This window comes from Takifugu flavidus, chromosome 13, assembly GCF_003711565.1.
Source record: "Takifugu flavidus isolate HTHZ2018 chromosome 13, ASM371156v2, whole genome shotgun sequence".
Classification (NCBI taxonomy): Eukaryota; Metazoa; Chordata; class Actinopteri; order Tetraodontiformes; family Tetraodontidae; genus Takifugu; species Takifugu flavidus.
The window spans coordinates 9,395,825-9,422,500 of record NC_079532.1 but is presented as its reverse complement, the minus strand read 5'-3'; the positions used below and the strand labels follow the sequence as shown (position 1 = coordinate 9,422,500).

At 50.6% G+C, this 26,676-nt stretch overlaps 6 protein-coding genes and 1 long non-coding RNA gene across 9 annotated transcripts in view; 3 read left to right on the top strand and 4 right to left on the bottom strand.

Annotated features, from left to right (window-relative positions):
* LOC130536703 (rhombotin-1-like) overlaps positions 1 to 4,704 on the bottom strand; it is a 4,949-nt gene extending 245 nt beyond the window's left edge. The window contains exons 1-5 of the mRNA XM_057052819.1: positions 4,416 to 4,704; positions 3,907 to 4,120; positions 1,799 to 1,924; positions 1,377 to 1,485; positions 1 to 396 (exon numbers count right to left, since the gene is read on the bottom strand). The exon at positions 1 to 396 is cut by the window's left edge and continues 245 nt beyond it. Coding sequence (XP_056908799.1) covers positions 1,380 to 1,485; positions 1,799 to 1,924; positions 3,907 to 4,120; positions 4,416 to 4,437 — 468 coding nt within the window. The 5' untranslated portion in view covers positions 4,438 to 4,704 and the 3' untranslated portion in view covers positions 1 to 396; positions 1,377 to 1,379. The remainder of the gene's footprint in view (positions 397 to 1,376; positions 1,486 to 1,798; positions 1,925 to 3,906; positions 4,121 to 4,415) is intronic.
* Positions 4,705 to 9,000: 4,296 nt separating this feature from the next.
* Positions 9,001 to 12,359, bottom strand: LOC130536702 (ras-related and estrogen-regulated growth inhibitor-like protein). Its single transcript, XM_057052818.1, is given in 6 exon segments — positions 9,001 to 9,815; positions 9,818 to 9,879; positions 10,631 to 10,779; positions 11,554 to 11,627; positions 11,709 to 11,765; positions 12,045 to 12,359. Coding segments are annotated over 6 exon segments (609 nt in total). The 5' UTR covers positions 12,097 to 12,359; the 3' UTR covers positions 9,001 to 9,600.
* A 2,238-nt stretch (positions 12,360 to 14,597) lies between these two features.
* On the bottom strand, positions 14,598 to 18,308 carry LOC130536339 (tripartite motif-containing protein 66-like). Of its 2 annotated transcripts, XM_057052205.1 has the most exons (7): positions 17,999 to 18,308; positions 17,686 to 17,857; positions 16,700 to 17,588; positions 16,171 to 16,294; positions 15,978 to 16,052; positions 15,659 to 15,811; positions 14,598 to 15,592 (listed from the first exon to the last, which is right to left on the bottom strand). In XM_057052205.1, exons 4-7 carry the CDS (start codon positions 16,282 to 16,284, stop codon positions 15,416 to 15,418), a joined length of 519 nt encoding a protein of 172 aa, XP_056908185.1. In that variant the 5' UTR covers positions 16,285 to 16,294; positions 16,700 to 17,588; positions 17,686 to 17,857; positions 17,999 to 18,308; the 3' UTR covers positions 14,598 to 15,415. The 2 variants fall into 2 exon arrangements, with proteins under 2 accessions (XP_056908185.1, XP_056908184.1); XM_057052204.1 differs by having other exon boundaries at positions 15,451 to 17,588.
* A 1,097-nt stretch (positions 18,309 to 19,405) lies between these two features.
* rpl27a (ribosomal protein L27a) lies at positions 19,406 to 21,334 on the top strand. Its single transcript, XM_057052207.1, has 5 exons — positions 19,406 to 19,424; positions 19,604 to 19,667; positions 19,746 to 19,821; positions 20,154 to 20,328; positions 21,159 to 21,334. The coding sequence occupies exons 1-5, from the start codon at positions 19,422 to 19,424 to the stop codon at positions 21,285 to 21,287; spliced, it is 447 nt and encodes a 148-aa protein (XP_056908187.1). The 5' UTR covers positions 19,406 to 19,421; the 3' UTR covers positions 21,288 to 21,334.
* Positions 21,335 to 21,364: 30 nt separating this feature from the next.
* On the top strand, positions 21,365 to 24,184 carry akip1 (A kinase (PRKA) interacting protein 1). Of its 2 annotated transcripts, XR_008953334.1 has the most exons (7): positions 21,365 to 22,056; positions 22,533 to 22,721; positions 22,858 to 22,929; positions 23,004 to 23,123; positions 23,297 to 23,482; positions 23,692 to 23,856; positions 24,057 to 24,184. XR_008953334.1 is itself a non-coding variant. In XM_057052206.1 (5 exons), the coding sequence occupies exons 2-5, from the start codon at positions 22,557 to 22,559 to the stop codon at positions 23,441 to 23,443; spliced, it is 504 nt and encodes a 167-aa protein (XP_056908186.1). In that variant the 5' UTR covers positions 21,366 to 22,056; positions 22,533 to 22,556; the 3' UTR covers positions 23,444 to 23,622. The 2 variants fall into 2 exon arrangements, 1 of the variants encoding a protein (XP_056908186.1); XM_057052206.1 differs by lacking the exons at positions 23,692 to 23,856; positions 24,057 to 24,184 and having other exon boundaries at positions 21,366 to 22,056; positions 23,297 to 23,622.
* c13h11orf16 (chromosome 13 C11orf16 homolog) lies at positions 23,535 to 25,880 on the bottom strand. The gene is made up of 7 exons (XM_057052202.1): positions 25,689 to 25,880; positions 25,172 to 25,537; positions 25,001 to 25,080; positions 24,766 to 24,901; positions 24,455 to 24,692; positions 24,016 to 24,381; positions 23,535 to 23,793 (listed from the first exon to the last, which is right to left on the bottom strand). The coding sequence occupies exons 1-7, from the start codon at positions 25,878 to 25,880 to the stop codon at positions 23,642 to 23,644; spliced, it is 1,530 nt and encodes a 509-aa protein (XP_056908182.1). The 3' UTR covers positions 23,535 to 23,641.
* Positions 25,407 to 26,440, top strand: LOC130536342 (uncharacterized). The gene is made up of 2 exons (XR_008953335.1): positions 25,407 to 25,548; positions 25,749 to 26,440. It is a non-coding gene; the product is annotated as an uncharacterized LOC130536342 (long non-coding RNA).
* Positions 26,441 to 26,676: the final 236 nt, after the last annotated feature.

The window sequence follows — 26,676 nt, the reverse complement described above, 5'->3', positions numbered from 1 at the left end:
TTTTAAGCGTTTGGCAGATTTGCTTCCAATTAAAACTTGCCTGTGTTGAATAACGAGCACTCGCAGGAATTGAGCTAAATCTTAATGAGTCCGGGAAAAAAGCAGCTTTAGAAGCAAACCTGCGGCGGTTTGAGGAAAGGCGCTCGGCTCGAGTCCCAACGAGGGAAATGAGTTTGTGTTCAGCAGCCGGGCAGAATTCCTGATTACGCTGCTCGGGAGCGGCGAGCGCCTCGCTGGTTCCTCTCCATCCGTCACGTTTGCCCAGTTTGGAATGGTGGTTTGGACCGAGAGGAAGTGACGACGTTCCGAGCTCAAAGTCTCCCTCCGCTTCCCGACGGCGGCGCTCGGCTGCTCCTCGCCGCTCCGCCAGAGTCCAGTCGGAAACAGGCCGTTGACCTGCAGACAGACAAACGGACGCGTGGACGTCAGCACAGCCGCGTCCAGGGAGGGTTCTGATGGAGGAGATGTTCCCACCAGCATCAACCCGACTATCATCCCCCATGAAGCCAGCAGAGCCAGAAATGAGCTTCAGTGAAGGTTAAAACTCTTCTGGAGAGAATGATCGTTATTATTATCAACCCTGGAAACGGAGACGCAGCGAAGCTCCTCTGCTCTGTTCCATCCTCACACACGTGGAGAAACAACCTCAGACTGTCAGATCTGAAGCCTCTCATGGTTCCTGCTGCACTCGCCTTCAAACTCTCCCCCATTTGCTCTTTTAAGCTTTTTTGTGGAATTTATACTCTTGCCAACATGGGGGGGGGGAATAACCCAAACCCTTCTCCCAAATGAACTGAGAGTTTTACATGTCGTCCGTGCCGGAACGAGCCGGAACGAGCCGGAAATGTTTGAAATAGAGCTCTGGCTGCTGCAAACATGGATTATTAATCAGATGGTGACATTTGGGTTTATGTTAAATCTATTTTTTTAAAATAAGCAAATGTCACAGCAGTTTCCATTAGCAACAAAAGCAAATAAACATTTATCATCTCAAACATCACAACCTTCATTTTAATGTGTTTTTCCCTCAACAGCTGGGAGTGATAGAGGATAATTAGCTTAGCTTAAACCCTGTGTAGCCAGGCAGCACCAGCCTGCCTCCTCTGAAGCTGGCTAACGCTAACGCTAACGCTAACCCTGCTGGACTGTAGCGCTGCAGCCGCCGTCAGTCTAAAGAACAAGGCAAACGCCTTTGATGCCCCGCCCATCTGGCTGGCAGCCATCTGTGGAGTTGGTGTTTAACGGTTCCCTAAGTTCCCTAAACTGGGCCCATGCTAGTGCCAGTGGGCTCGGGTTTAGGACAGGTCTGAGCGTACGTTGAGGCAGCGGGAGGGCGCAGCTGTCTGGGCTGTAGCTCAGCGCCGTCCCCGTCTCACCTCTTACTGCGGCGGCCTCTCGCCACTGCCGCTAAGGTGGCCTCCTTCGTAGTCCAGCTGGCACAGGATCATGTTGTTCTTGAGGAAAAACTTGTCTCCCACACAAAATCTGCGGAGACACATGAAAACACGGAGCTGAGTCTGGGTTCCTGCCTCAACCCCAGTGAAGCAGCAGGTCCCACAGGAGCATTTCAGGCATATTTTCAGCGTTCAGCCACAGTTTCAACCACATCCGCCGCTCATCATCAGGAAATGAATCTGTCATGATTGCGGGGCTGTGCAGGTCTACCACTGCGTTGAGGCTACGTTCCTCCACCTTCTGCATGGCTAATATGCTCACCAGATCACCTCCTCATTAGGTCAGGTTGAATTTGATCTCTGCGGCTAATTGCTAAGATAGCTAATTGCTAACCCACTCTTACCTGTGGCGACAGAGCTGACAGGCGAAGCAGTCGAGGTGGTAGACGTTGTCTCTGGCTCTCATCACCATCTCAAAGGCCGGGATCATCTTGCTGCAGGCCGCACAGTTCCCCGTCACCCCGAAGAGTCTGCAGAGAGGGCGACACGCAGAGCTCAGACGCCTCGTTGCAGGTATTTGGTCATAAAGGTGGAATCAAGGCTGCACGTGAGAGAACGTTCATTAAAAAGCCGCCTGAGGGGAGAATAAATGTCTGAGGACGCATTTCAACGAGATCCCAGCGATCACGGTGAGGTCGAGCAGCCCGGAGGAGAATTCCTCAGATGTTCGGGATCCCAAAGGCCAGAAGGTCCGAACAGGTAACGGTGAGGAGCGAGCATCAGGACAGGAGGCCGTGCTGGGACGAGAGCCTCTGGATCCACCTCAGGACCCGGGGAGAGAAACGGGAGCGGGCCCGGAGCGGATCCCCGGAGCGGATCCCCGGAGCGGCGAGCCCACGTACCATGTTGTTCCCTGAGCCGCTGCAGACGGCGCCCCCTCCCAAAGGGAGGTTTGGAAAGGCGAGATCCGCGGGAGCGCCGAGCGTGTTTCCCAGCGCCGCAACAGGGAAAAACGTCGGCCAATGAGCGAGCAACGCTGGAACAAAGAGCGCTAATTAGCTGAACGTTCTGATCTAACGAGCCCGAGTCCTGAACGGGCACCTGGTGGGTTTTTCATTCTCCTTAACGAGGCTGCAAAGCTCAATGCTAATTCTCTACTAATGGTCCAATTAAAAGAAATCACATGGTTTTAATCCGGCTCTTCAAAGGCTCTCGGCCTGAACCGGGAATGATGAGGAAAACAGGAGGCAATCTCGCCAATTTAACTGTCAAAAGGGCTTTTGGTCTCTTAAGTGCAGCGCGGCTAATGAGAGACTTAGCTCCAACCAAATCCAGCTGGACCGTGCATGAGACTGACACGAGTTCAGAACGAGGCCGAGGAATCAGGAGTTCTCCTGCTGACCCAGCAGACCCGCTTGTTCCCGAGGGGAGGCGCCCTCCTGACCCGCGTCCGTCTGCACGGGACCGTCAGGTCATGAGGAGGCTCCTCGGAGGGGGTTCAGGGTGGGGGGACATCCCTCCTCACCTGGTCCAGAGGGCTCCGCGCCCTCTTACAGGTGTGATCAGATCCAGAGGCGACCCCAGATTAGAACCCGTCCTTACCGGGTTTTTAAAGATCAAAACTATCCAAACTTTCTGCACCTGTTGCAGCTGGTTCCCGTTGGTGTCTAAAGCTTCAGGAAACACCTCCGAGGAACAGCTGTAACTCTGTGGACATCCCATAATATCACACAAAAGAACTGAATTACTGGCTACGTGGGAGGCTAACAGGGACGCTAACAGGGTGCTTCAGCACGCACGAGCACATGGACGCCTCTTCTTCCTGGACTCTTCTTCCTTGACTCTTCTTCCCGGACTCTTCTTCTTCCGGACTCTTCTTCCCGGACTCTTCTTCTTCCCGGACTCTTCTTCCCGGACTCTTCTTCTTCCCGGACTCTTCTTCCCGGACTCTTCTTCCTGGACTCTTCTTCTTCCTGGACTCTTCTTCCCGGACTCTTCTTCTTCCCGGACTCTTCTTCCCGGACTCTTCTTCCTGGACTCTTCTTCCCGGACTCTTCTTCCCGGACTCTTCTTCCCGGACTCTTCTTCCCGACTCTTCCGCTCTTCCTCACCTCAGGCAGCGTTGGATCGTCATCGTTAGCAGAAACGTGTCCTCACATTTTGGGGCTGCGACTTCTGACCCAAACGTCTGTGAAGTTTAAGATTTGCCAGCGTTTCCGTATGAATCAACACGTGGAAAGAAGCTGAAGCTGCTGTTCTGCACGTCCACACCTGTGCACGTGAGCGTCCACACCTGTGCACGTGAGCGTCCACACCTGTGCACGCTCACGTGCACATTCTCCCTCTCTGGTTCCTGCGGCTCATCAAGAGGCTCTAAATCCACTTTGACACATCTGTTGCCTCCATCATCGGGCCGCTGCCCTGAACACGATCCCGGAGGATCCGCCGGCCCGTCCAACCCGGCTAATTTCACCCTTCACCCCCCCCCGACCCGCGGAGCGGTTCTGGTTACCTCAGGTAGTCCCTGCGGCACAGGATGAGGTTGGCCCGGGTGTAGAGGGTGGAGCCCACCCGGCCCAGGCAGCAGTCGCAGCAGGCACACTTCAGACAGTCCTCGTGCCAGTACCGGTCCAAGGCCTGCAGCATGAAGCGGTCCCGGATCTTCCCGTTGCAGCCGGCGCAGCCCCGCGGCTTCTCCCTGGACTGGAGGGACACCAGAGACACACCTGGGGGGGCAGGACATTACAGGTGTGACCCAGCTGGATCCGCCTCCAACACCCAACGCTCGACGCCGTGTTATCAGCTTAAACATCGTCTGTGTGCGTTTCCTGACCGGTTAACCCGTTAGTTAACCCGTTAGTTAACCGTTAACCACTCTTGCTCTCTTTGATGTTTCACGGTGGAACAAATAAATAAAGGACTTTAGCTTTCAAGGTTTCCTGTAAAGTTGACAGAGATCGGACACGCGCCGATGTCGTTGCAGACGCGCGCGCGCACACACACACGCACATCTGTACTCACTCTCCTCCGTGTCCAGCACCATCCTCCCGCAAACACTCAGGCTGCAGGAATTCTGCGGTTCTTCTTGGGATCAGCAGGAATCTTCGCTGTTGGTGACGCTCAAACTTCGAGGAGGAGAAACGCGGACGCACGCTCCGCGTCTCGTGCCTGGGGTGTCCGCGTGAGCCGGTGTCCCCCCGCTCAGCTCACCAGGTCCTTCTTCTTCTCTTATCTGCGCTGATGTCACAGCCGAAGCATCCGCGCGTCTGCACAGGCTCACGAGCTGTCCTCGAACGAGGCTCCGCGCGGAGCTCCCTCCTCTCTCCACCCCCCCCTCTCTCCTCCCTCTCTCTCTCTCCTCTCTCTCCCTCCTCTCTCTCCTCCCTCTCTCTCTCTCCCTCTCTCCACCCCTCCCTCTCTCCCTCTCTCTCCTCCCTCTCTCCATCTTTCTCTCCCTCCCATCTCTCTCGCCCCCTCCCCCACGCCGCGTGCTAATTATATAAAGTCATTATGCTCAGATCTGATAGGACCCGCCCCCTCCCTCCCCGAATCAATTATTCAATAGAGCCTCGCGCAGCAGGACGGCGCGCGCCTGAGGTGTTTTAGAATGAGCTTATTCAACTCCAAGGACACCAATTATCTCCAGGGCGCCCTGTAGTCCAAGCGCTGGCAGATGCGGGGCGTGCACGCGAGTGCGCTCTCGCGCGCGTGCAGTAAAGCCATGTGTGTTTTTGAGGATGACAAAGAGCGTGATGGGCTGAGAAGGAAAGGTCAAATATTGGACAGCGAGATTCCTCCTGGGGGGGCGCTTCTGTAAACCACAAACACCCTCAACATGTTGGGGAGTCAAGGGAAAACGGTCCCGATTCATCGGGAGAACATTCGCGCGGGCGCCCTCTGCAGGTCACCACGTGAGGATTTGGGCGGGAGACCGCGCAGAAGGTGGATCGTTATGCGACGTAAATATCGTCGCTATCCAACGTTGATATCGTCCTTATCCCACGTTGATATCGTCGTTATCCAACGTTGATATCGTCGTTATCCGATGTTAATATCGTCCTTATCCCACGTTGATATCGTCGTTATCCGATGTTAATATCGTCCTTATCCCACGTTGATATCGTCGTTATCCAATGTTAATATCGTCGTTATCCCACGTTGATATCGTCGTTATCCAATGTTAATATCGTCCTTATCCCACGTTGATATCATCGTTATCCAATGTTAATATCGTCGTTATCCCACGTTGATATCGTCGTTATCCAATGTTAATATCGTCCTTATCCCGCGTTGATATCGTCGTTATCCAATGTTAATATCGTCGTTATCCAATGTTAATATCGTCCTTATCCCACGCTGATGTCGTCCTTATCCCACGTAATCTCGAGCCGAGTTTCTCTTTGAGGGTTTCAGGGCCCAGAAGTGGCGTCCACAAACGACGCAGCTCTAAATCTCCCTCATTAGAAGCTGCGGCGTAAACAAATGTTCCAACATGGCCCCTGGATCAGGTCACACTAATTAACCAGCACCATTGATGGACTGCTCCTCATTATCCGCCCTCTCATCGGATCCTATAGAGGCCTCGAGACAGCTAACGATCAACACACTAATTAATCAGCTGATGAGGTGCAAGCGAAGCTCCGGGTTGCCTCTTCATTTGAGAGGCACATGGGAGCTAATTAGCTTAATTATTAATGCATCTAATTAAATAGTTTCTCTGGGTGATAATGGTTAGTGTCTCGTCCTTCATCAGCCGTGGAGATAAATGCACGTGCTGATAACAGCCCCCTCTTGTCCATTATTGTGACGCCCGTGAGCCCCAGCAGCGGCGCGCTGGCCCGAGCATTAGCGGCTCCTCAAAGACTTGGACCCCATTAGCCTAATTGCGCTAAAAGCAGCCTGACATTTAAGGTGAGCTGGAGCTGCGTCCTTCATTAGCGAACACACGAAGCCTTTTTGGCCATCTGTCGGTGCGGAGAGGGCGAATGGAGGTGATGGTTCACGGAAGCGCTGCTTGTCTGGTCGACATCACGGGAGGGAACCTCCATTGGAACCGGAACAGAAGTGGATCCGGAGGAACGGAAGTGGATTTGGAGGAACGGAAGTGGATTCGGAGGAAGGGAAGTGGATTCGGAGGAACGGAAGTGGATTCGGAGGAAGGGAAGTGGATTTGGAGGAACAGAGTGGATTCGCAGGAACGGAAGTGGATTTGGAGGAACGGAAGTGGATTCGGAGGAACGGAAGTGGATCTCTGGTCTCTATGGCTGGCCCTGGTCTCTGGTCTATGTGGCTGGCCCTGGTCTCTGGTCTCTGTGGCTGGCCCTAGTCTCTGGTCTCTGTGGCTGGCCCTGGTCTCTGGCCCTGGTGGAGGAGCAACCAGCCTGAGGCGCTGCTCAGCGTCACATGTGGCCCAAAGAGAGATCTTTGATTGTGTGGGAACGTTTCTGTTGATCCCACTGACTGGATCCCAGAGAGCTGCTGGATAATTGTTCCACCGTTTCCTCGTTTCTAAAGGAGAGACGGTTCAGCTGGCTGTGTTTGCAGGCAGAGAAACTGGGTGTCGAGCCGTCGGAGGCCCCAACGTGGAGCCGTGTCAGCGGAGGGTTCAGGTCTTTGGAAGCCCACCGATCTCCTTTAAGCCGGAGTTGGTAGATTGGAGCGGGGACGAGCTCGCCAGCTGTGAGACGAAGGGGAACTGATCGATGGCCTTTCCGATTGGCTCCCGCCGTGTCCCGGCAGCATCCAATCCTCTCAGTTGGGATGATTGTCCTCGGCCGAGCCAAAACCAATTCCTCCTCCACACGGGGGCCAAATGAGCCCAGTGACCTGAAGCCACAAGGCCACGCTCGAGGCTCCTTTTCCATCTGTCCTCGGAAAAAGGGAGTCGGGATGGAGGGAAGCTGGAGCTTTAGGCAGGAAGCATTTCGCTCCAGCAGATTCCTGCTTTCGTTTCATCTCCATGTCTCTTTGTGTCAGAGGCGTTTCTGCTGGGCTCCATCCAGAAATTACCCATCAGCCACCGCTGCGGGCGTCGCCACGGCCGCTGCCGTCCTGGACGTGCTCGTCCGTGCACCCTAGGGGGCGCTCTCCTGCATCAGACTCTTTCTGAACAGTGACGGGTTATTAATTACAATTCTTGATTTTCAACATCATTAAGTTCTAAAATTAATGAAAGTGAATATGGAAAAATACACATTTGATTAAAAATGTAAAAACAATAAAGAAAAATAGCAAAAGTGAAACTACTGAAATCGCATGTGAGTGTTGAAATATGAGTTTTTATGTATTAAGTATTCGACCTTGTTATTTTAAACAATCTCCTGAATATTTATTAACCGGAACAAACTTCCATTTTTGTCCACTTTTCTCAGAAACACTTGAAAATCATTAAATGTAATTTTACTGGTCACCATTAATCAATGAAATCATCTGAATATTTGCCGCAGCTAAAATCCTCAAACTTTCGAGGCGAAACTGCGCCATCTAGCGGTCACTGTGTGCATTACAGGTCAAAACCAGTCCAAACCAGTTATTTTTGTCTTTCACGGACTTGAAATCCGTCCTGGCTGGAGGCTTTGGAGAAACACCTCATGTCCCGGATGGTTTAATTAAAGTTGAGCACAAATAACAAAAACTAGCACCTTATCAAGTGATGCTTAACTTTAATTTCCGGTGGAAGCGCCGATGTTTTCCCCGTAGTTCCAGGAAAAGAGCTCAGTCGGAATGTGGGAAGCAACAGTCAGGGTCAGAATTAGGGTTAGGGTCAGGATCAGGATCAGGATCAGGGTCAGGGTTAGAGTCAGGATCAGGGTCAGGGTTAGAGTCAGGGTCAGGGTTAGAGTCAGAGTCAGGGTCAGGATCAGGGTCAGGATCAGGATCAGGGTCAGGGTTAGGGTCAGGGTCAGGGTTAGAGTCAGGATCAGGGTCAGGGTCAGGATCAGGATCAGGGTCAGGGTCAGGGTCAGGATCAGGGTCATCACATATTTCACTGCTCACATGTGTTTAGAATCTGGTTCTTTAATGATTAAAGAATCAAAATGGCTCCCAGAAAGAAACAGTTTTATAGTCAAAATGCAACAATTAATGAATAGTTGAATATTTCACTGTCTCGAGGTTCCCAACAGCTCCTCTCTTCCCTCCTCCTCCACCTCCTCCTCCTCCTCCTCCCCCCTCCACCATTCTCCTCTTCCTCCTCTTCTCCTCCTCCACCATCTCCTCTTCCTCCTCTTCTCCTCCTCCATCACCTCCTCTTTCTCTCCTCCCTCCTCCTCCCATCACCTCCTCCTTCCTCCTCTTCTCCTCTCCCCCCTCCCTCCTCCTCCACCACCTCCTCCTCCTCCTCTCTCCTCCTCCCCATCACCTCCTCTTCCTCCTCCATCACCTCCTCTTTCTCCTCCTCCCTCCTCCTCCATCACCTCCTCTTCCTCCTCCTCTTCTCCTCCTCCATCACCTCCTCTTCCTCCTCCTCTTCTCCTCCTCCATCACCTCCTCTTCCTCCATGCTGCAGTTCCACATGTTCTGAAGTCTCCTTCCTTGTGAAAACCTTCTCATCTTGGCGGCTAACGCTAACCAAGCTAACCGCTCAAAAGCAGCTGTGAAAACAGGCTTCAGTGCAGATTTGGGCTTTATTCCTTTGTGTTTGTGCTCCCAGAGCAGCCAGAAGGTCCTTGAAAGAGTTCAGAGCAGGTCTGCACTTGAGTGACGACAACTATTTTACTTATTTCTATGTTTACAGAGCAATAATCTGACATAACTACTGAAAGAAAAGTGACGTATAGAAATTCAAACAGGAGAAAATGTCTTAAATTTGCTGTTAGCATAAAAGTTGTTGAATATTGTTGCTGCAGTACAGTTTAATGGACTCTTGAGTTTATCGGACGAACATTAACAGCTGCTAATGAGCGCTACAGTCAGCTATAGTGCTAGCGTCTTAGCTAGTTGGACTTTTTTTTACAAACAAATTATTTGTTGTTCGCTGAACACAAAAAGCAAATTGTGCCAAAAGTGGATGCCATCGCCCCCCGACGACCGAACGGCACCAACAGAGTAAATGTCTCTACCGGCTAACACCGAGGGCTGTTGTGCAGTTCGCCACCAGGGGCGACGTCATCGCCACCTTTTCCAGGTTGGCGGGAGTCTCCCAGTACACTCTGCATGTGTTTCCTGACCAGTACATCAGTCCTTGACCAGTGGTCTTACTGGCTCCTCACACCGACTTCCTCCTCTTCCCAAAGACGTTGGTGATGAGTTTGGCCATAGATCTGGAGCCGCTGTAGCGCCGTTTGTCGGCCCGCTGCTTCAGCTGCTCCAGCACCTGCCGGATGAGCTGGGTGAAGAGGATGGAGATGTCCTGGTAGCTCTCGGCCGCCGAGACCTCCTGGAAGAGGCAGCGGTTCTCCTGAGCCAGGCAGCGGCCTCGCGCAGGAGCCGGGCGTGACACAGGTCCTGTTTGTTCCCCACCAGGCAGACGGGAACCTCCACCTCCCTGAAAGAGGAGCACCCTGGTCTTCACCTTCGAAGGCTCGGTTAAAAAAGAAACCAGCAGCCGTTTAAAAACAGTCGTTTATAGGAAAACCTGAGGTGCCACCAGTGGGGGTGGTGGGGCAGAACTGGGCCGAGCAGCAGAGGGTCCAGCTCCAGGGCAGACAAACCATGGAAGGTGTTCTGGTAGTAGGGGCTGCCAGAACACCTGCCCAGCTGCCCAGGTACCCTTGAGCAAGGTACCGAACCCCGGAACGCTCATATAGGGCCCTGCCATGAACTGGCGACTCATCTGGGGGGGACCTGCCTTCAATTGGGGGGGGGGGGACAATTGTGGACCCACCGTTGGAGCCCTTGAAATCCATATTATTACCAATATGTGGGAATGGCTAAGCTATGCTAGCAGGAGGATGCTAACACTACACCGGAATTTTTAAAACGCACATTAACTTTTCCTACATTCATAATTCCTAAAAAATATTTTAGGAATATTTATTTAGTATATTTATATATTATATTTAGTATTTTTCTGGCTCCAGGAGAGGATTTCTCTCCGTCCTTTAATGTTGCTGCCAGACGCTGAATTTAAGACGCATTCTTCGCGTTGCGGACGTGGAGCCAGAACCTAATGCTCCGCCGAGCTCCTTATGGAGACCAAAGCTGCCCCCCCCTCCCCCGTGCGGCGTTCCCCATCCCGCTAGAGGAAGCAAACGTGGGGAAGGACGGAGCGTCTGGAATCAGAACCTGCCGCTGACCCTTTGCAGTGTTCCACACGAGCCTCCCGAATCTGCCGCAGGAGCGTCGTGGCGTTGGAGAAAGAAGCGCGGTCGCTGATGTTGTAGACCACCAGGAACCCGTCCGCCCAGTCCATGGGCTCCTCCAGGACCCGCCGGGCTCCTGAACCCTGCCCACAACAACACCGCTCTTAATTCTCATGCTAGCTCGGAGCTCCGCCTCCTTGTTACTTTATAAGTCACAGAAGTTTTACAGTGTAAATCAGCAGATCCGTGTCAATGTTCTGAATCTCATAACGAGGTAAAACTCAGTGGTTTCGTTAGCTTCACGTGGGACAAATGTTGCGGGGGGGTCGGGGGCGGAGCCTCAGCTCACTGGAAAACCTCTCGGGTTCCTTCCTCATTAGGAGCTCCAGGTTCCTCAAAAACGTTTTATCCTGAAAGGGTGTCGTTACCGTGCGCTAACTACCAGTTTACCAGCGGTATTCTAATAAACCCAAAGGGCTGTAAAGCCTGTGGGGGCGCTAGTGAGGCGAGTAAGAAGGTTTAGGAAGGTTTTCAGAGCGTTGGGCTCAATGGGCCAGGACGCGCAGAGGAACCACCTGATCCAGGGTCGTTCAAAGGCCCCGGGCTCCACCCTCACATCTACTCCTCTTTGTCCGATGTTTCTGTCCCAGAACGAAGAGAACAAACGCTTGCGTATCGTCTCCGTTACCCTGACGACGAGGTTTTCCCCACTAAGAATTTGGCTAGCTTCCAGAAGCCTCCAAAATGTCTCCGTCAACACCTCTGTGAAGCTCCTCCGGACTTCCTGATCACGGATCTGCTTGTTTGTGTCTCCAACAGTCTCAAGCGCTAATTACAATTAAAGTGGGAATTTAGTAAGAAGCAGACCAGCTGAGAGGAGCTTGTTCCCTCCACAGCCGGCGGTGATGCGTCTGTACCTGGGAACAGGGGTCGAACACCTCCAGGTTCAGCTGCCGGCCGTCGACGGACAGCCTTTTATGGTAAAGAGAATCTGGATCGGGAATAAAGCGAAGCCACAAACGTTCTTATTAAAGGAGGTGGAAGTTCAGGGCCAAAGGCTGGAAACTCTTACTGGCGTTGGAGGCGTATTCACCGATGAAGCGTCGGGTCAGGAACCGCACCAGGACGGCTGTGGGGAAGGGAGACGGTCAACTCATCAACGGTAGCGCACACACACCTTCATTAATTGCTAGCTTGCTAATCAGGAGGATTCTGCTCCCCCCTTATTTATGGTCACAAAAGTCATAAAACTGATTTAGCAACAGCTGATTTTCTGATCCAGTGGGGGTGAATCTTAAAATCACTCACAAATGACCTCATTTTGGATAAAGATGATGATAATTGAGCCCTCTGAGCTGTAAAGTTGGCAGCCTTAAAGTGTTCCTGAGGAAGGATCGTGCCCACCCACCTGACTTGCCGGCCCCCGGGCTCCCCAGCAGCGCCAGCTTGACGTCGTTCATGCCTGTTCTCTCTCAGGTCCTGGGTGGGTTCTGTGTTGTGTCTCTGAGCGTCGGGGCTCTAAATGCTCCGTCCAGTGCATGCCGCCCCCCCCCACCTCTTCAGTGAAGGGAGCAGAAGGCGTGTAAACCAAGCGCCCCTCCCTGTGTGGGTGCAGGCGCCCCTCTAAACGCCTCACCTCTTCTCTGCACTATATCCAGCAGAGTTCTCTCTGGCTACCGTCCTTCTTGCCTCTCCCGCCTCTCCCGCCTTGCTCCGTTCCTGCAGAGGTACCGAAAGGTCACGGCCGACTGGAACGATTCTGGAACGCCGCAGCCTTCAGGGCTGTTAACAAAGAGGAGTTATGGAAGTCACGCCATCCCAGTTCTGGGAAAACCTGCTAAAACTGGCTTTCCTAATTCTGTACGTGGAGCTTGATCAGCCAGTGATCACCCCCTGGTGGCCGGCTGCAGTCCTGACGAATAAGCCCCGCCCCCTTTAAAGAGCGAGCGCCACGCTGGCAGAACATTCCCACTCCTCTACTCCCACTCTGGGACTGTGGGCTCGCTTCAAAAATGGATGTTTTTGATCTGTTTGCATGCAGAGTTAGTGGCCCAAACACACACACGCACACACACGCACACACACACACACACACACACACGCACACACACACACACTCTTAAAAAAAGGCCACTTCATAACCTGATGGCGGCGCGGCAGCCGTCTGTGCTGGTTTAGTGTATTTACATACTTGCTTTGTTACCAGAATTGTTCCAGCCTGGATCATATCAGTCATCATGTAAACAACGTGCACGTATGTCAGAAATAGTTCCCGTTATTCCAAATGTTAGTTTTTGCCTTGTGTAAACTGTCGCTGCAGGACTGAGAAACTGCGTGTGTGTGTGTGTGTGCGCGCGGGTGTGTGTGTGTGTGTGTGTGTGTGATGCATTCAGGTCGCCCCAGTGCAGCAGGAATTTTAATGCTAACTGGTTTTAGCTTCATGACCTCAATCAGCCGTTTGGACCAGAACCAACCCAAACGGCCCCAGAATACAAATATGGCAGTGAAATTGCTTTGAACCCTCCGGCCAAATTCCTGTTTCATTTCCAGGACGAGCGTGCAGCCGTGCACCTCTAATCAGACGAGGAGGAGAGAGCACCAGGCAGGAGGCCCTCACAGGGACGCCGCCACGCACCCACCACCACACCGGCGAGCCCCCCCCCCCGATCATCAGAAGGCTCAGATCGTTGCATAACGTGTCTGGAATCTTCTGAGAGCGGCAGATTACCTGCGGAGCCGAAGTTTCCGCTTAAACTAACACGAAACCTTTGCAGCCGCTAAATTTACTGTCTCTGAGGTGTCTTTGATGTTCGAAGCAGCCGTTTGTAAAGCCTTTCATCTCTAGGGGGCGCTGTTGGTGGGAAAAGGGTCGTTTGGATGAATGTTGTCAGAGGGAGGAAAGGCCCGACTCTCCAGAATGTGGTCGTGATCTTCAGAACCGGCACCGGTGGCGTCCACCGATCATTCCGCTTGATGACGTGTTGGTTATAAATGAGCAGGAATTGTGTAGCCAATGGCAACAGGACCTAATTAACGTCAACGAACGGCGTGTTTAGAGTGTTCTATCCTTGATGCTCTGACCAGCAACGATCCATCGGACCACTGTCGGCGCTCCAGAACACACTTTCACTGAAGGGAATCGATTTATTGACGGGCGTCGTCAAGGCTCTTCCTGCTAATGAGCATCAGGCCTAATTGGTGTCGGACTGAACTCGCTGCTTCAAAGTCTTAAACTTCATCTTAAGTAACTTTAGGGTCAAAGTGGCGACAGCAGGGCTCTGGACTCCTGGCCCAGGTCCAGCCGTCCAGCAGAACCTCTCAAATGTCTCATTAGGAGTCGGCCCGCCACCAGGGGGCGCTACACACGCCCAGCAACTCGATACTTTTCAGAACTTTTATGATGCCTGTTCTGTTTCGGGCAGCTTGGATGTTTTTCACATGTTTCCGATTGTGTGCCGCCGGTCTCTGAGCTCATTCCAGCGCTCCGAGGTTTATGGCTTCAAGACCTGGTCCAAGTTTCTGTCCTGGGCGGGGGGGCATCCGCACGGAAAATATGGGAAAATATGGAAAAACATGTTTGAATTCCTGTGTGCGAGATCCATTAACTCCTGAACACACAAGGTCCCGATCCACCCTCATCAGCGGATTCGCCTCAAATCAGACGGATTCATTCAGATTGTTTTCTTCTTTGTGTGCGTGCGTGTGTGCGTGTGTGTGCGTGCATGTGCATGCGTGTGTGTGCGTGCGTGCATGTGCGTGTGTGGGGGGCGTCCCTGTGAGGTGCGAGCGGTTTACTGGGCTGAATAAACGAGGCCTGAACGGACGCGAGGACCCAACGACCCCCTTTGAGGCTCTCGCACGGTCAATTTCCCCTATTTTATCTCAGCGTTAATGAGCTCCTCTCATTTATGGATGAAACGTTTGAGATCAAACGCAGATCAAAGGGCCACGATCACATGACTTCATGCATCTCAGCCTCTTTTATTGGCTCCACAGACGACGAGCAGATTACATTTCATACAAGAGCCTTGCGGTGATCTGGAAAAGGATCCCTTCATGATGACTTCATGCACTTTGATCAATAAAACTCAACATGCAATGAAAGATTGACGTCAGGACAAACGAAGAGCTGATGATGCTCAGAAGGAATTAAAATAACATGTTGAAATGATCCCAGAAGATCCCTCCAGTGGCTTCAGAAGCCCGATCACTAAAATACACCACAGCATAGTTGAAATATATTTTGTATTCGTTGTTAGTTTTCCAACCAACCCAGAAAAGAGCAAACAGGAAGTGCAAAGCAAGACCAAACAGGAAGTGAGGTCATTGACCGCTCTTCCACGGCTCCTGTTGATTTCCCAACCTGCTCTTTTCCTTTCAACGTACGTGGAACTTTGTGCATTTTTCTTTCTTTTCTGCAGATTCTGTTCCTCCATCTGGATTCGACCTTTGACCTTCGGATGTTGAAATGAACCAGGACAAAAGTGTGTAATTATAAAAGGGCACTAACGGCTCACACAGTTAGCTACTAGCTGCTAAATCAAACTAGACTTTAGCGCAGTATTTGGCATTTAAATATAAAAAGGATTTTTAAACAGACCCCAAGTATAAAGCAGGTGGTTAAATGAGCGTTGCCACACATTTACATCCTGTCGAACACAGATTTTAACCATTATTTTAACCTTCTGTCTTCATTTCTCTGAACTTGAGCTACATCAGCAGTCTCTGATGTACAGAAGAGGATCGTTCGGTCTCAGCGAGCGTTCCGACTCAGAAACATCAGGAATATTTCTTCTTCCTGGAACTTTCCTTCTTCTTGCGGAGCCACCGCAGCCGCGCTCTGTTCATGGTCTCCTGGGTGGCCGTGGGGAACCTCCGGTCAGGAAACACCTCCTTCAGTCGGCTCAGGAAGAACACCTCCAGGCTCCGACCAGCCTGGGCAACTTCTGAGTCCGGCTGCGCGGCAGAAACAGAGCTGGAAGATCAGAAGCTCGTGTTTGACAGGGAAAGTTGAGAACTCACGTAGTTGAAGGTGGCGCAGTTCCTCAACATGAGCAGGACGTCCTGGAGGAACTGATCCACGGAGAAGTAGTGCAGCGTGTTGGCCTTGTCCAGTTTCCTGCGGATCACCGACAGGTCCATGGGCCTCTTGATGATCTGGTAGTAGTTTCGGGCCTTGGAGGCACACATTCACACGGGGTTGGAGGCAGCACACATGCGCTTTCATACGCAAACGGATCCATTTGCAACTTTTGCTCCGTTTGATTGCAAAGAACAAAACTCAGAAACCAGAAGACCAAGGAGATCCTCTCAGGATCAGGGGCTGATCCATCAGACTGACCAGTGGGCTGACGGGCTGCTGGAACGGGCCGCTCAGTCTGTGGCTGTAGAGCTGCAACGCCAGTTTCTCACACCTCTGCACAGGAAACACACAAACCGTCATTGTGACACAGGTGTGACACAGCGCGTCCAAACGGGCCGAAGGCTCGTGTCGGGTCCGTTAGCGAAGGAGGAAACCGGCCTGAGAAGCTCACCCTCTGCTCCTGGTTGGACAGCGTGTAGAGCGCGTGGACGCCGCGGAGGGAGCGCGAGCTCTCGCAGTCGTAGGCGCCGGCGGCTCCCTGGTCGGGTCTGCACAACGTGCACATCCAGTCGCCCCTGTGGGACACACAGAAGCTGCTGATGCTGACGGACGGGACCGAGAGGCGCCGCTGACTCCAAGTCTACACAATTCTGCACAACCAGAACACAATTCTGCAGTGCACGCCTCTGCCCTTTACTGTAGCAGGAGCTTTACCTCCTTTCTTATGCTACAAGGGCTCCTGGGTCACATGACTGCAGTAGATATGGGGAACATCTATGAGGAGTGTCTAGAACATCACATCCAGGGAAACATGCAGTAAATTCATGTCTGGATAATCCAGCATCACTGGGGGGGAAATGCTGAACCAGCTAATCAGGGTTTAGTTCCTGACTCTGCTGGTGGGTTACAGAAAGGAAGCAGAAGTTCCTGGTCCATCCTTTCTGGGACCATTTCTAGCAGAACCCTCCTGCTGCACCTACTGTGGGAAGCTGACGAGAGGAGGCAGGTGGCAGGACAGGTGGTAGACTTTAGGACACTGGTCACAGCAGAGGAGCTCCCCACCGTTCAGACACACGGCACAGAAGTCCTCGCTCTCCACCTGCTCCCGGCCCGGCCCGGGTCCAACAGCCAACCCCTCGGGTTCTGGTCCATCCACCTCTTCAGGTCCTGGCTCAGCCACGTCCTCGGGTTCTGGTCCATCCACCTCTTCAGGTTCTGGTCCATCCACCTCTTCAGGTCCTGGCTCAGCCACGTCCTCGGGTTCTGGTCCATCCACCTCTTCAGGTCCTGGCTCAGCCACGTCCTCGGGTTCTGGTCCATCCACCTCTTCAGGTCCTGGCTCAGCCACGTCCTCGGTTCTGGTCCATCCCACTCTTCAGGTCCTGGCTCAGCCACGTCCTCGGGTTCTGGTCCATCCCACTCTTCAGGTCCTGGCTCACCCACGTCCTCGGGTTCTGGTCCATTCTCCTCTGGTTGCGGCTCATTCACCTCCTCCATGTCTGGACCACCTTCAGGTTGCCCAGAACATAAGTCCACCTCCTCAAATCTCTGATCCTCACGTTTGTCCTCAACTTCATATTTCATCTCTGCTTCGACATCTAGATCTTGGTCCATCTGCGGTTCTGGATCCAGCTGGATCACCATACCCTGCTCTGGATCTGGGTCAAGATAAAACATTTCTGGTTCTGCTCTCTCATCTGGGTCCCAGTCATCAGATCCAGAATCCAAGAGGATGTACGGCTGCTCGCGCTCGTCAGAGGTGGAACCGTCAGAGGTGGAACCGTCAGGACGGAACGCTTCGCTCCACAAAACGGGAACTCGGTCCGGATCAGAGAGCCCGCCCGTGTTGGCTGTTTGTCTAGAACTGTTCTGTGCAAACAGACAAGTGCAGATGAGTTCCACCCGTCTTGGTGCTGCGTCGACACTTCTTACAGACTCGTGTAAATAATTAGGAACATTTGATTACCTGCTGATCGGGCTCACAGCTGATCTGGGGTTCTGTCTGACCCGGCAGCCGTACTAAAGAGACCACGGGCTGCAGAGACGAGGACAGCAGCACAGCCTGGACGTTCAGACGCTCCAGGCTCACCACAGGTCTGTTGGACCGAGCCAGAATCCTCTGGGCCTCCGGGGGAATTCTGTAGAATTTAATGAATTAGTTCTTGTTTTTGTGGTCCAAAATAACTTGAAAGTGGTTTATTAATTCTTGAAGGTGCAGCAGCACGTTTAAAACCTATTCATAATTATTAGTTTTTAACAGCTTAAGATGGTTTTCTCACCTTATTCTTTTTAACAAACCAGCCAAAGCTGTTGCAGGTTGCTGTTTTTCCAGGAGGAGGTTTGGCTCCTCGGCTTTGGTTGCTGGATACGAGTTGGTCTCCGATGGGATGACTGGTGCTGTACCCTTGGTAACCCAGGGCGCCGGTTCGGCCTGCCCGTGGGGGGAGTAGCCATGGCGCCTGGAAGGCAGGTGTGCCATCTCCTGGAGATCAGACCTCTTGGGAAGACGAATACAAAAGAAATCTGGTGAAACTGCTGGTTTACCCCGTGTTTGGTGGCAAAATGTACGGAATACAAATTCCAGTTAAACCCTGATAGACCCACTAGAACACTCTACTTTACTTTAGGGGTCATTTTCCAAATTTCAAATCTTTATCAATGCATAAGGAAATACATGATGACAGACTAGCAGCACAATAGCAACCAACAAGAGTGGACTTTTAGCTGCATCTTACCTGGACAGAAGCGTCAGCAGCGAAGAAACGAGACGTCTGTCTCAGAAGACCATGAGTGGATCTGCCGGGGATGTCAGAGATGGCACGAACATGTGTTCACTATCAGGGGGAGCACAGGTGATTTGATTGGTGGAGAGGCAGATGGAACCTCACTCCCATGGCATTTCAGCACAGTATAATAAAGCTCCACAACAAGGCAAAGCATCACTAGTAGTGGGTAAAATAAGAAATTAAATTTCTGTTGAATATAATGCATTTAAGCATATCATGATAAATGAGACCATTTAAAATGTTATTACATTATATATTTTATATATGCGGTGTTGTAATATACGAAACGTGAAAATCGAAATAAATAAATGAATAAATGATCTTTTAAAGCCAATTTAAACTCGGTAGTTTTGACTAATGTCTCTTCTTCGCCACGAGGTGTCGCTGTCCGGTTTTATCGCAATATACAAAATCTCGAACAAAACCGCGAGGTTTCCAAATCCCGTTCCTCTTTCAACTATCCTCCAAGATGGTAGGTGCTAGCATGAATGACTGTGTGGTGAAAGTGGATTGAATCTATTGCCATCCACGCTTGATTGTACAACCATCCCTTATTTTATGGCGTTTTACAGCATGTCCGCCCCACACGGGCCCACACGGGCCGTTATTGTCGTAGATGGCGTATATCTGATTATTTGTGGACCCCTGAATGTCTGACTCCGGATCTCCTGGGCCACGACCGTGTTAGTCGGCTAGCATAATGTGTCTGTTGTTGAAGGTTTAACCACATAAAATAAATTGCCCCCTGTTGCACACGTAAGAGAAGTTGCTGGTGTTAAAAACCCACGATTTTTGTGCGGTCCCTGTTAAGTATTACAGCCCTGGTAATGCACCGGTATACAGTTGGATTAGCATTAGCTACCCGTTATGCTACACAGCATGATTCTCCTCTAAATTATGACTTCTCTCCAGCAGGATGGTTTAAATTGTTTTTATATACTTTATTGCGTTGTATGAAGCCACTATCCAACGCTTATAATGTGTTGGACTTGGCGGTGTGTTGATCTCCAGCTAGCTTGTAGGCTAGCTACACGGAATGTGGTGGAAGCTGTGACGGTCGTCAGTGTTGATAACGTGCACCGATGTCATCTTTGACAGCCCACCAAGACGTCCAAGACCAGGAAGCTCCGAGGACATGTGAGCCACGGACACGGTCGCGTTGGTAAGTTTGGGCTAATGCACGTCTGGGGAGCCAGTGAGGAGCTCTCCTCATGCGGGGTGATGTGCTTCGTGTCCGCAGGCAAACACAGGAAGCATCCCGGAGGTCGCGGTAACGCCGGCGGCATGCACCACCACAGGATCAACTTCGATAAGTAGTGAGTACGCTTAAAAGGGAAAAAGTGTTGGCTTGGTAACCTTATCACGGGTTGGCTGCAACACAACAGACGTATTGTTGGTCAGAAAAGGCTGCAGATATTGTGTATATCTTAAATATGGAGGCCCGTCATTAATCGGTGTTCCAGCCTTAAAGTGAAGACTGGTTGACTAGTCACATAGATCTATAGTCTTTTGTGCTGAGACATTTACCACCAGCAGTAGTCCATATTATATTACTGGCCAATATTCAGAAGTGTCACATTTACTTGTAACCGGGAGCTTGGAAAATCCTGTGAAGGTAACGGAGAATAACCGTTCTGTGTCTTCTCAGCCATCCAGGATACTTTGGTAAGGTGGGTATGAGACACTACCACCTGAAGAGGAACACAACTCACTGCCCCACCATCAACCTGGACAAACTCTGGACGTTGGTGAGTGAGCAGACCAGAGTCAACTATGGGAAGAAGCCGGACGGTCCTGCCCCCATCATCAACGCCGTGCGCGCTGTAAGTACCAGCCTGCATTGTAAACGTAACGTTAAATACTCGGTCCACACAACCAAGAGTATTGTAGCTTTTTATGTGCCAGGAGTTTTAACTAGGCTGCTGATGAGTTCACCTCTAATGCTGGTAACGCATCAATCCCCCTTTAACTTGCTGTCACAACACACTTTAAATTTCAGTATGAGGCAATTTTCACCAAGAGAAATCCCGCTTGAGTCGTGGAATATTTATAAATTTCCGATGCCTGTGCAGGTCAGATTCAGGACAGCGATTTGATTCTGACCTCTTACGTTTGTCTGGTCACGTGGAGATTCAGTAGATTCAGACTGTGTGTCTGAGTCGTACGAAGGCGCTGCTGGAAAACGTCCATTTCCTGGATAGTGCCTGTATTGGTGCAGGAACGATTGTGCCGATGTAATCATGCTTGCACGTCACCACCGCGCACGTTCTCCTGTCTCTCCAGAGCTTCTGCAGACGTCTGTTGATGCTCATGGTGTGAGCCTGCTTCAGTGGCCATATTCTCTACATTTGGTAGATTTTTACCTCGATGGCAACTGTTGTTTGCATATTCTGCTTCAGATTATGAAGGGTTGTAAATTGTCCCTGGAGGACAGGCTGGTGTGTTTGGTCTCCAGGGAAACCGGGTGCAGACTGAATAAAGTCTGTAGTTGTAATGAATGTTGCAGGACTCGACCAGTTGTTCTGTTGGGGTTTCAGATTGAACTGGAATTTAATCAAGAATGTGTTTATACGGACTGTTGCCGCTTCTGTTTTGAGATTTTATCTTCATTTTCACTGTTTGTGGTTTAATTTGTGTGGCCTTGTGTTTGCAGGGTTACTACAAAGTTCTGGGTAAAGGGAAACTGCCCAAGCAGCCCGTGATCGTCAAGGCCAAGTTCTTCAGCCGACGGGCCGAGGAGAAGATCAAGGCTGTTGGAGGAGCCTGCGTGCTGATGGCATAGAGCTCCTCTCACTTTGTTTTTGCAGAATAAATCGTGTAAATGGGGAATTTTGGTCTGTTTTCAATGCCTCCACATGAAACCTGTGCTGCTCTGAGTCCTGAGCCAAAACCGGCTGTGAGTCGGCTGTTACTGCAAATTTATAGGAGACTTTCAAATCTTGGAACCGCTTTTATACACCTCAAAATGTTTAATGCACAAGAATTTGGCTGAGGAGACAAGTGAGCAGAAAATGTACTTTTTAACTTTCAAATTAGCGTTCTGGACTAACAAAAGTGCAACTTTACAGTAGGTGATGGTATTATTTAACAGCAAAGGTTACGCGCCAACACATCTTGTTTAAATTTATCGTTTGGTGATGCCTTAAAAATATTTCACTGGATATAACTGAGGTATTACATTTTGAGAGAAAGTCCTAAAACCTCCTGAAGTTAATAAAATTAAAATCTGTAGTTTATAGTTATCACAGAAATGGGAAAACGCGTACGTAAATTAGATTAAAACATTTTTAAATGCCGATAAACCGCAAAAATATAACCTTTTGAGAAGCTTAAGCCACGCCCTCGACGAATCACATCCGCGTGTTATTAAGGGGCGTGGCTTCTCGTGGCACTTCCTGTTGCCCGAGCAAAACATCCGCGTTTTAAAATTTTCAATTTTGTTAATTTTAAGCTTGAAAACCAGTAAAATGCGTCAGCGCGAGACGGAGTAGGAAGCGCCGGTAACGCCCCTCGTGTTTCCATTTATGAGCCGCCTTCCTCGCGCTGGACAGGTACAGTTTAATCTCTCTGATGGCTACAGCGCGTGAAGGGGCGGTGTCATCATGTCACGTGACCCGGTGACGCAAAAACCGCTGCATTTCTCTTGGAATCTTTATTTTTACTAAATATCAAAGTATTTCTGCAAACGGATTATTAGGTCATATATATATATATATATATGTGTATATATATATATCTATATGTGTGTGTGTGTGTGTGTATATATATGTGTGTGTGTGTGTCCATTTTGATGTTTTCAAATGATCATCAAACCTGATTAAAAGGTTTTTTTTCTTTGCGCTGCTGCTAAAGAGGCTTTCAGGGTTTTTATATTGTCTTCAAATTAAACAACTTAAAAGGAAGCTTGCATGATGCCTTTAAACTTATTGTTTTGTGTTGAAGTTTTTTTTACCCCAAATATCTATTTTTTTAACCAAGTTCACCAAACTCAAACGTAACGCCGGTCTCTCCTGTCTGGTTGATTTAGGGCTTCTTGCAGGTGTTCTGATTGATGGCCAGTCTCACCTGGCTCGACTCGTCTTTGCGGCGCTCCGCCAGCCTGGGTCAGGAGGTCCTGGAGCGGGCTACCAGGAGGGCGGTGGACTGGAACAACGTGGGGGTGGCGCTGGCCTCCAGTACACCAGGGGGCGCTGACTGGACCAAAGGCGTTTCTATGGTGACCCATTCATTAAACTTGTAATTGTTAATTTAGGGTGATGCAGTGAAATATTTCTATATTTGTTATTTATATATAATAGTTATTCATTGAGATTTTTAAAATAAATAAAGCCTTTTTGAATTCACTTTTGCAGAAAACACACGCTAGGTTGGGCGTCTTTGCAGCTGTGGCGGGCTCCATGGCTCAGGTGACCAGTCAGTGTGAGGTCAGTGGATTTTTCGGCTGCTGCTGCAGCTGCAGACGTGTTGGGCTGAAAGGTGAACGTGTTCTGTGCTGCAGAGGTTCTACGAGTCGGGCTGTTGCTCTGAGCCCAGCGACACAGACAGGCGGCACCTGTCCAGGTTCCACCCGGCTCCCGTTTCTGGGAAAATCACACCTGCAACAGCTCCAGGCAACAAAGTGAGTGTTCCCTGAAGAGTTCACCCTTACCATAACCTAGAATCCTGACTTCCAGTCACCACCAGGGGGCGATAGAGTTAGTGACATTTTATTGGCTCTCGTCTTTTATTTTCTTTTATGTTAAATCTCACAAACAAAAAAAGATAAAAAGTTTAAAACTGATGTCTTGGCAGAACGGTCTGTCTCCAGACGAAGACTTCGACATCAGGGTTCCACCAGGAACGTACGCCGTCACTGCTGGCGTGGCGGATTCAGAGCAGCAAACTCTGCTGGTCAACCTCAAGGCCGGAGAGAGTTTTAAACTCACCTTCAATTTCTGACAGCAAAAGCCAACATTTTAATCATTTACCTTCTGACAGGTGCTGCTTGTGTTTATGTTTGCTTTTATTTTTAATATTTAAGGAGGGAACCTGCTGTATTTTTACTTTATTGCACCTTCAACAAGTATTTTATCTGAGATTATCTGCCTGAGTATTAAATAAAGTGCTTCTGTGCAAAATCCCGTGTAAAAAGCTGCTTTACGAGAAGAAAACGCCTCCCAAGTTTCCTCCTTTTCCTCTGGAAGCAGGAATCACCTGGAACACGGAGCTGTGGGAGGCCCAGGAGCTGATCCGTGGGAGCGGGACGCCCGAGCCGGCAGGATGGGACGACGGCCCCCAGCGCGTGGCCCCTGGGGGGTCAAAGGCACCCAGAGTCCTGCTTTAAACACTTCCACATTTAACTACGTTTTAATGTACGTTATGATGGAAGTGGAGCATTTAAAGAATCCCAAATACTATTTTAAATATAAATTCTGAATGGAAAGTTAATGTTTTTATACTTTATAATTTACGAATAGTCCCGTTTACCTGTGACGGACCGATAAATTAAATACATCTAGGTTCCTCCTCACCTGGCTGTCTGTGTTGAGGCTCCGCCCCCGTTCTCCTCCAGTATCTCCAGGGTGGACGCTGTCCTTCACTCAACAGATTCTCCGCAGGAGGACGCGTTAATCTGGTTTCATCTCCACAAAGAGCCGAGGAGGAGGATGAGGAGGCGTCTGGCTGGATGAATGTGTCCGTCGTGTCACACCTGCGGTGCAGCGAGCGCACAGGTGAGCCGGAGCAGCAGCAGGGAGCAACATGGCAGCGGTGAGAGGAGGAGATGAGGAGCTCCTTCACTATTCTGTCATGGTGGGATGCTGAGATGGGTAAAACCAGATGACTCTGGTGGTGAAGCACGCAGGTGTTCCACATCCGTACTTGGACACTGGAGTCGTCTGGAATGAGGAGAGAAATCACACAGCGTGGAAGCTTTAGCGTCTTGTGACGAGACGTCTGATCAAACGGCACCTTTGCTGCCGTCTCTGCCCTCGGCGGTGACCTTTGTCACTCTCCCCGGACCATATCTCCACTCATCCGGTTCCCACGGTGACAGAACGGCGTCACCAGGTAGGGGACTGTGTTTGAGAGCGGTGGAGTGGCGCACCATGTCCAGGGAACAGACCAGCTGCCGCTGGGACGGGGCGGACCCCAAAACACTCGCTGGGCGGTCAAACGCAACAACCCAAAGGCCATCGCAGCCCGGAGTCTGTACACACAGGAAGATGGCGTCACCGTGACAACAGCAACACTGTGTCATCACACCTGTGCCATTCTTTTACCTGGACTCGCTCTATTATTGTGCCCAGGTAGTAGAAGCCGTCCACCTGCCTCCGGGCCAGAACTCGGCCTCCAGGAAAGAACTCAACGGTCAACGTGTCCGAAGTACCAGGGCTGAGAATATTACCCAGACTGCACCTGGTGGTCAAAACAAGAACTAGAGCTCGAACCCAGACGCCTCCTGCTGTGATGTGACTGTCACTACACATCGTTGTACAGAAGAAAAAGGAAAACAACCTGAGCGGCTCATGTTCAATTAAGAAGGAACGGGAGGACGTCGATGATTCGTGGTTCTCTACGACACTCAGAGGAATCACCTGAACACACACACACACACACACACACACACACAAATGTGTGTGTCTATTGAACGATTTCACTCCTGCTGTGTTGGTAACTCAGACAAACCTCCTTCAGTTCTCCATGGAAGCAGACTGGAATCGCGTAGCAGCGCCCCCCGGTGGCCAGAGTGAGCCGCTGCAGGTAGTCTGCGGTCCTGCCGCGGTCCGTTTGATGTGAGACCTGCAGGTAGAAGATGTTCACCGGCCTCCCAGCAGCCAGCGCGGGCAGGGCCGTCAGCACGGCCTCCGGATGGTCGCTGAGGTCCGTGCACAGCAGGTGCACAGCGTGACAGCCGCGGTCAGAGAAGACCACGCTCAGGGTCGCCAAGAGGTCGGCGTCGCCGGGGCTGCATCTGATGGCGTGTATCCAGGACAGAGCCAGGTAAACGGTGTCAGGAGCACAGAGGAGCATGTGGTGGGACCAGCAGCTCACCTGAAACACAGGTAAACATTCTCACTCTTAATTTGACTGCTACACAACTCAGGAGCTGGAAATGTTCTTTTCAGGTGACATGTCTGCACGTTAGTGTAAAATATTCAGACTCTATATCGTGTATGTTGTGCATCGTTCGACTCGGCCTCACCGTGTGTGAGAAGGTCACGAGGTTGAACGTGGAGTCCCCAGTTGAGGCTTTTGTCTGCAGCGCCTGGATCAGCAGCCGTTTAACTGAGCCCAGAACAGCTTTCATCCTCTCCGAGGTGTCCAGGACAAACGTGATGCTGCAGCCTCGCTCGCCCAGAACCAGTGGAGCCAGCCCGGTCCGCCCTAACCACATCCTGGGGTGTATCCACCGGTCGTTTGTGCTGGACCTCCCGCCCACATTCAAACATCTCAAAAACAACCTCGTTCCTCAAAGAAACTGGGACAAAAGGACAATTTTTATTACATTTAAACTTTAACGGGACAGTTAACTTTACCTGCAGTCCGACTGTTGTCCGCGACCTCGCCTCCCTGTTGATGGTGGTTACCATGGAGACAGGACAGGAGAGGCCTGCCTGTCAGCTGGTCATGTGCTGCCAAACACTGTTACCATGGTGAACTCACTGTACACAATATAAAAACAGCAGGTTCCTGAGAACCATCTTAGTTTGATTTGAACTCTTTCACCATCTCTAATTTCTCCTCATGTAATTAATCAAAGTAATTAATCTGAACGTTTCCAGGATTTTCTCTGGAAGCTGCACCCGGATCATTTGATCAGTGTCACAAAAGGCTCTTAAATTAAAAAAGAGAGAAACTTAGCAAACCTAACTTAAATTCTAATCAGTTCTAAACATGTAATATGTTAATTAACGAGGGCAGCTAATAACAAACCAATAATGTTGTTGCACCTCAGTCGTTTCTTTATTGTTTTATTCATAATCATACAGGATTATTCCCTTTTTATTTTGTTAGTTACAGCTGTAAATGATTCCTCACCCATAAACGCGGTTGCCCTGGCAACAACAGGCGCTTGTTGCTTTAATAAACCATTAAGAGGAAAAACCCAGAAAATAAGGGTTCAATCTTTGAGCCATGATTTTGTGTTCAGCCTCTCCTCCCAGTCTCTCCCCTCTCCTCCCAGTCCCTCC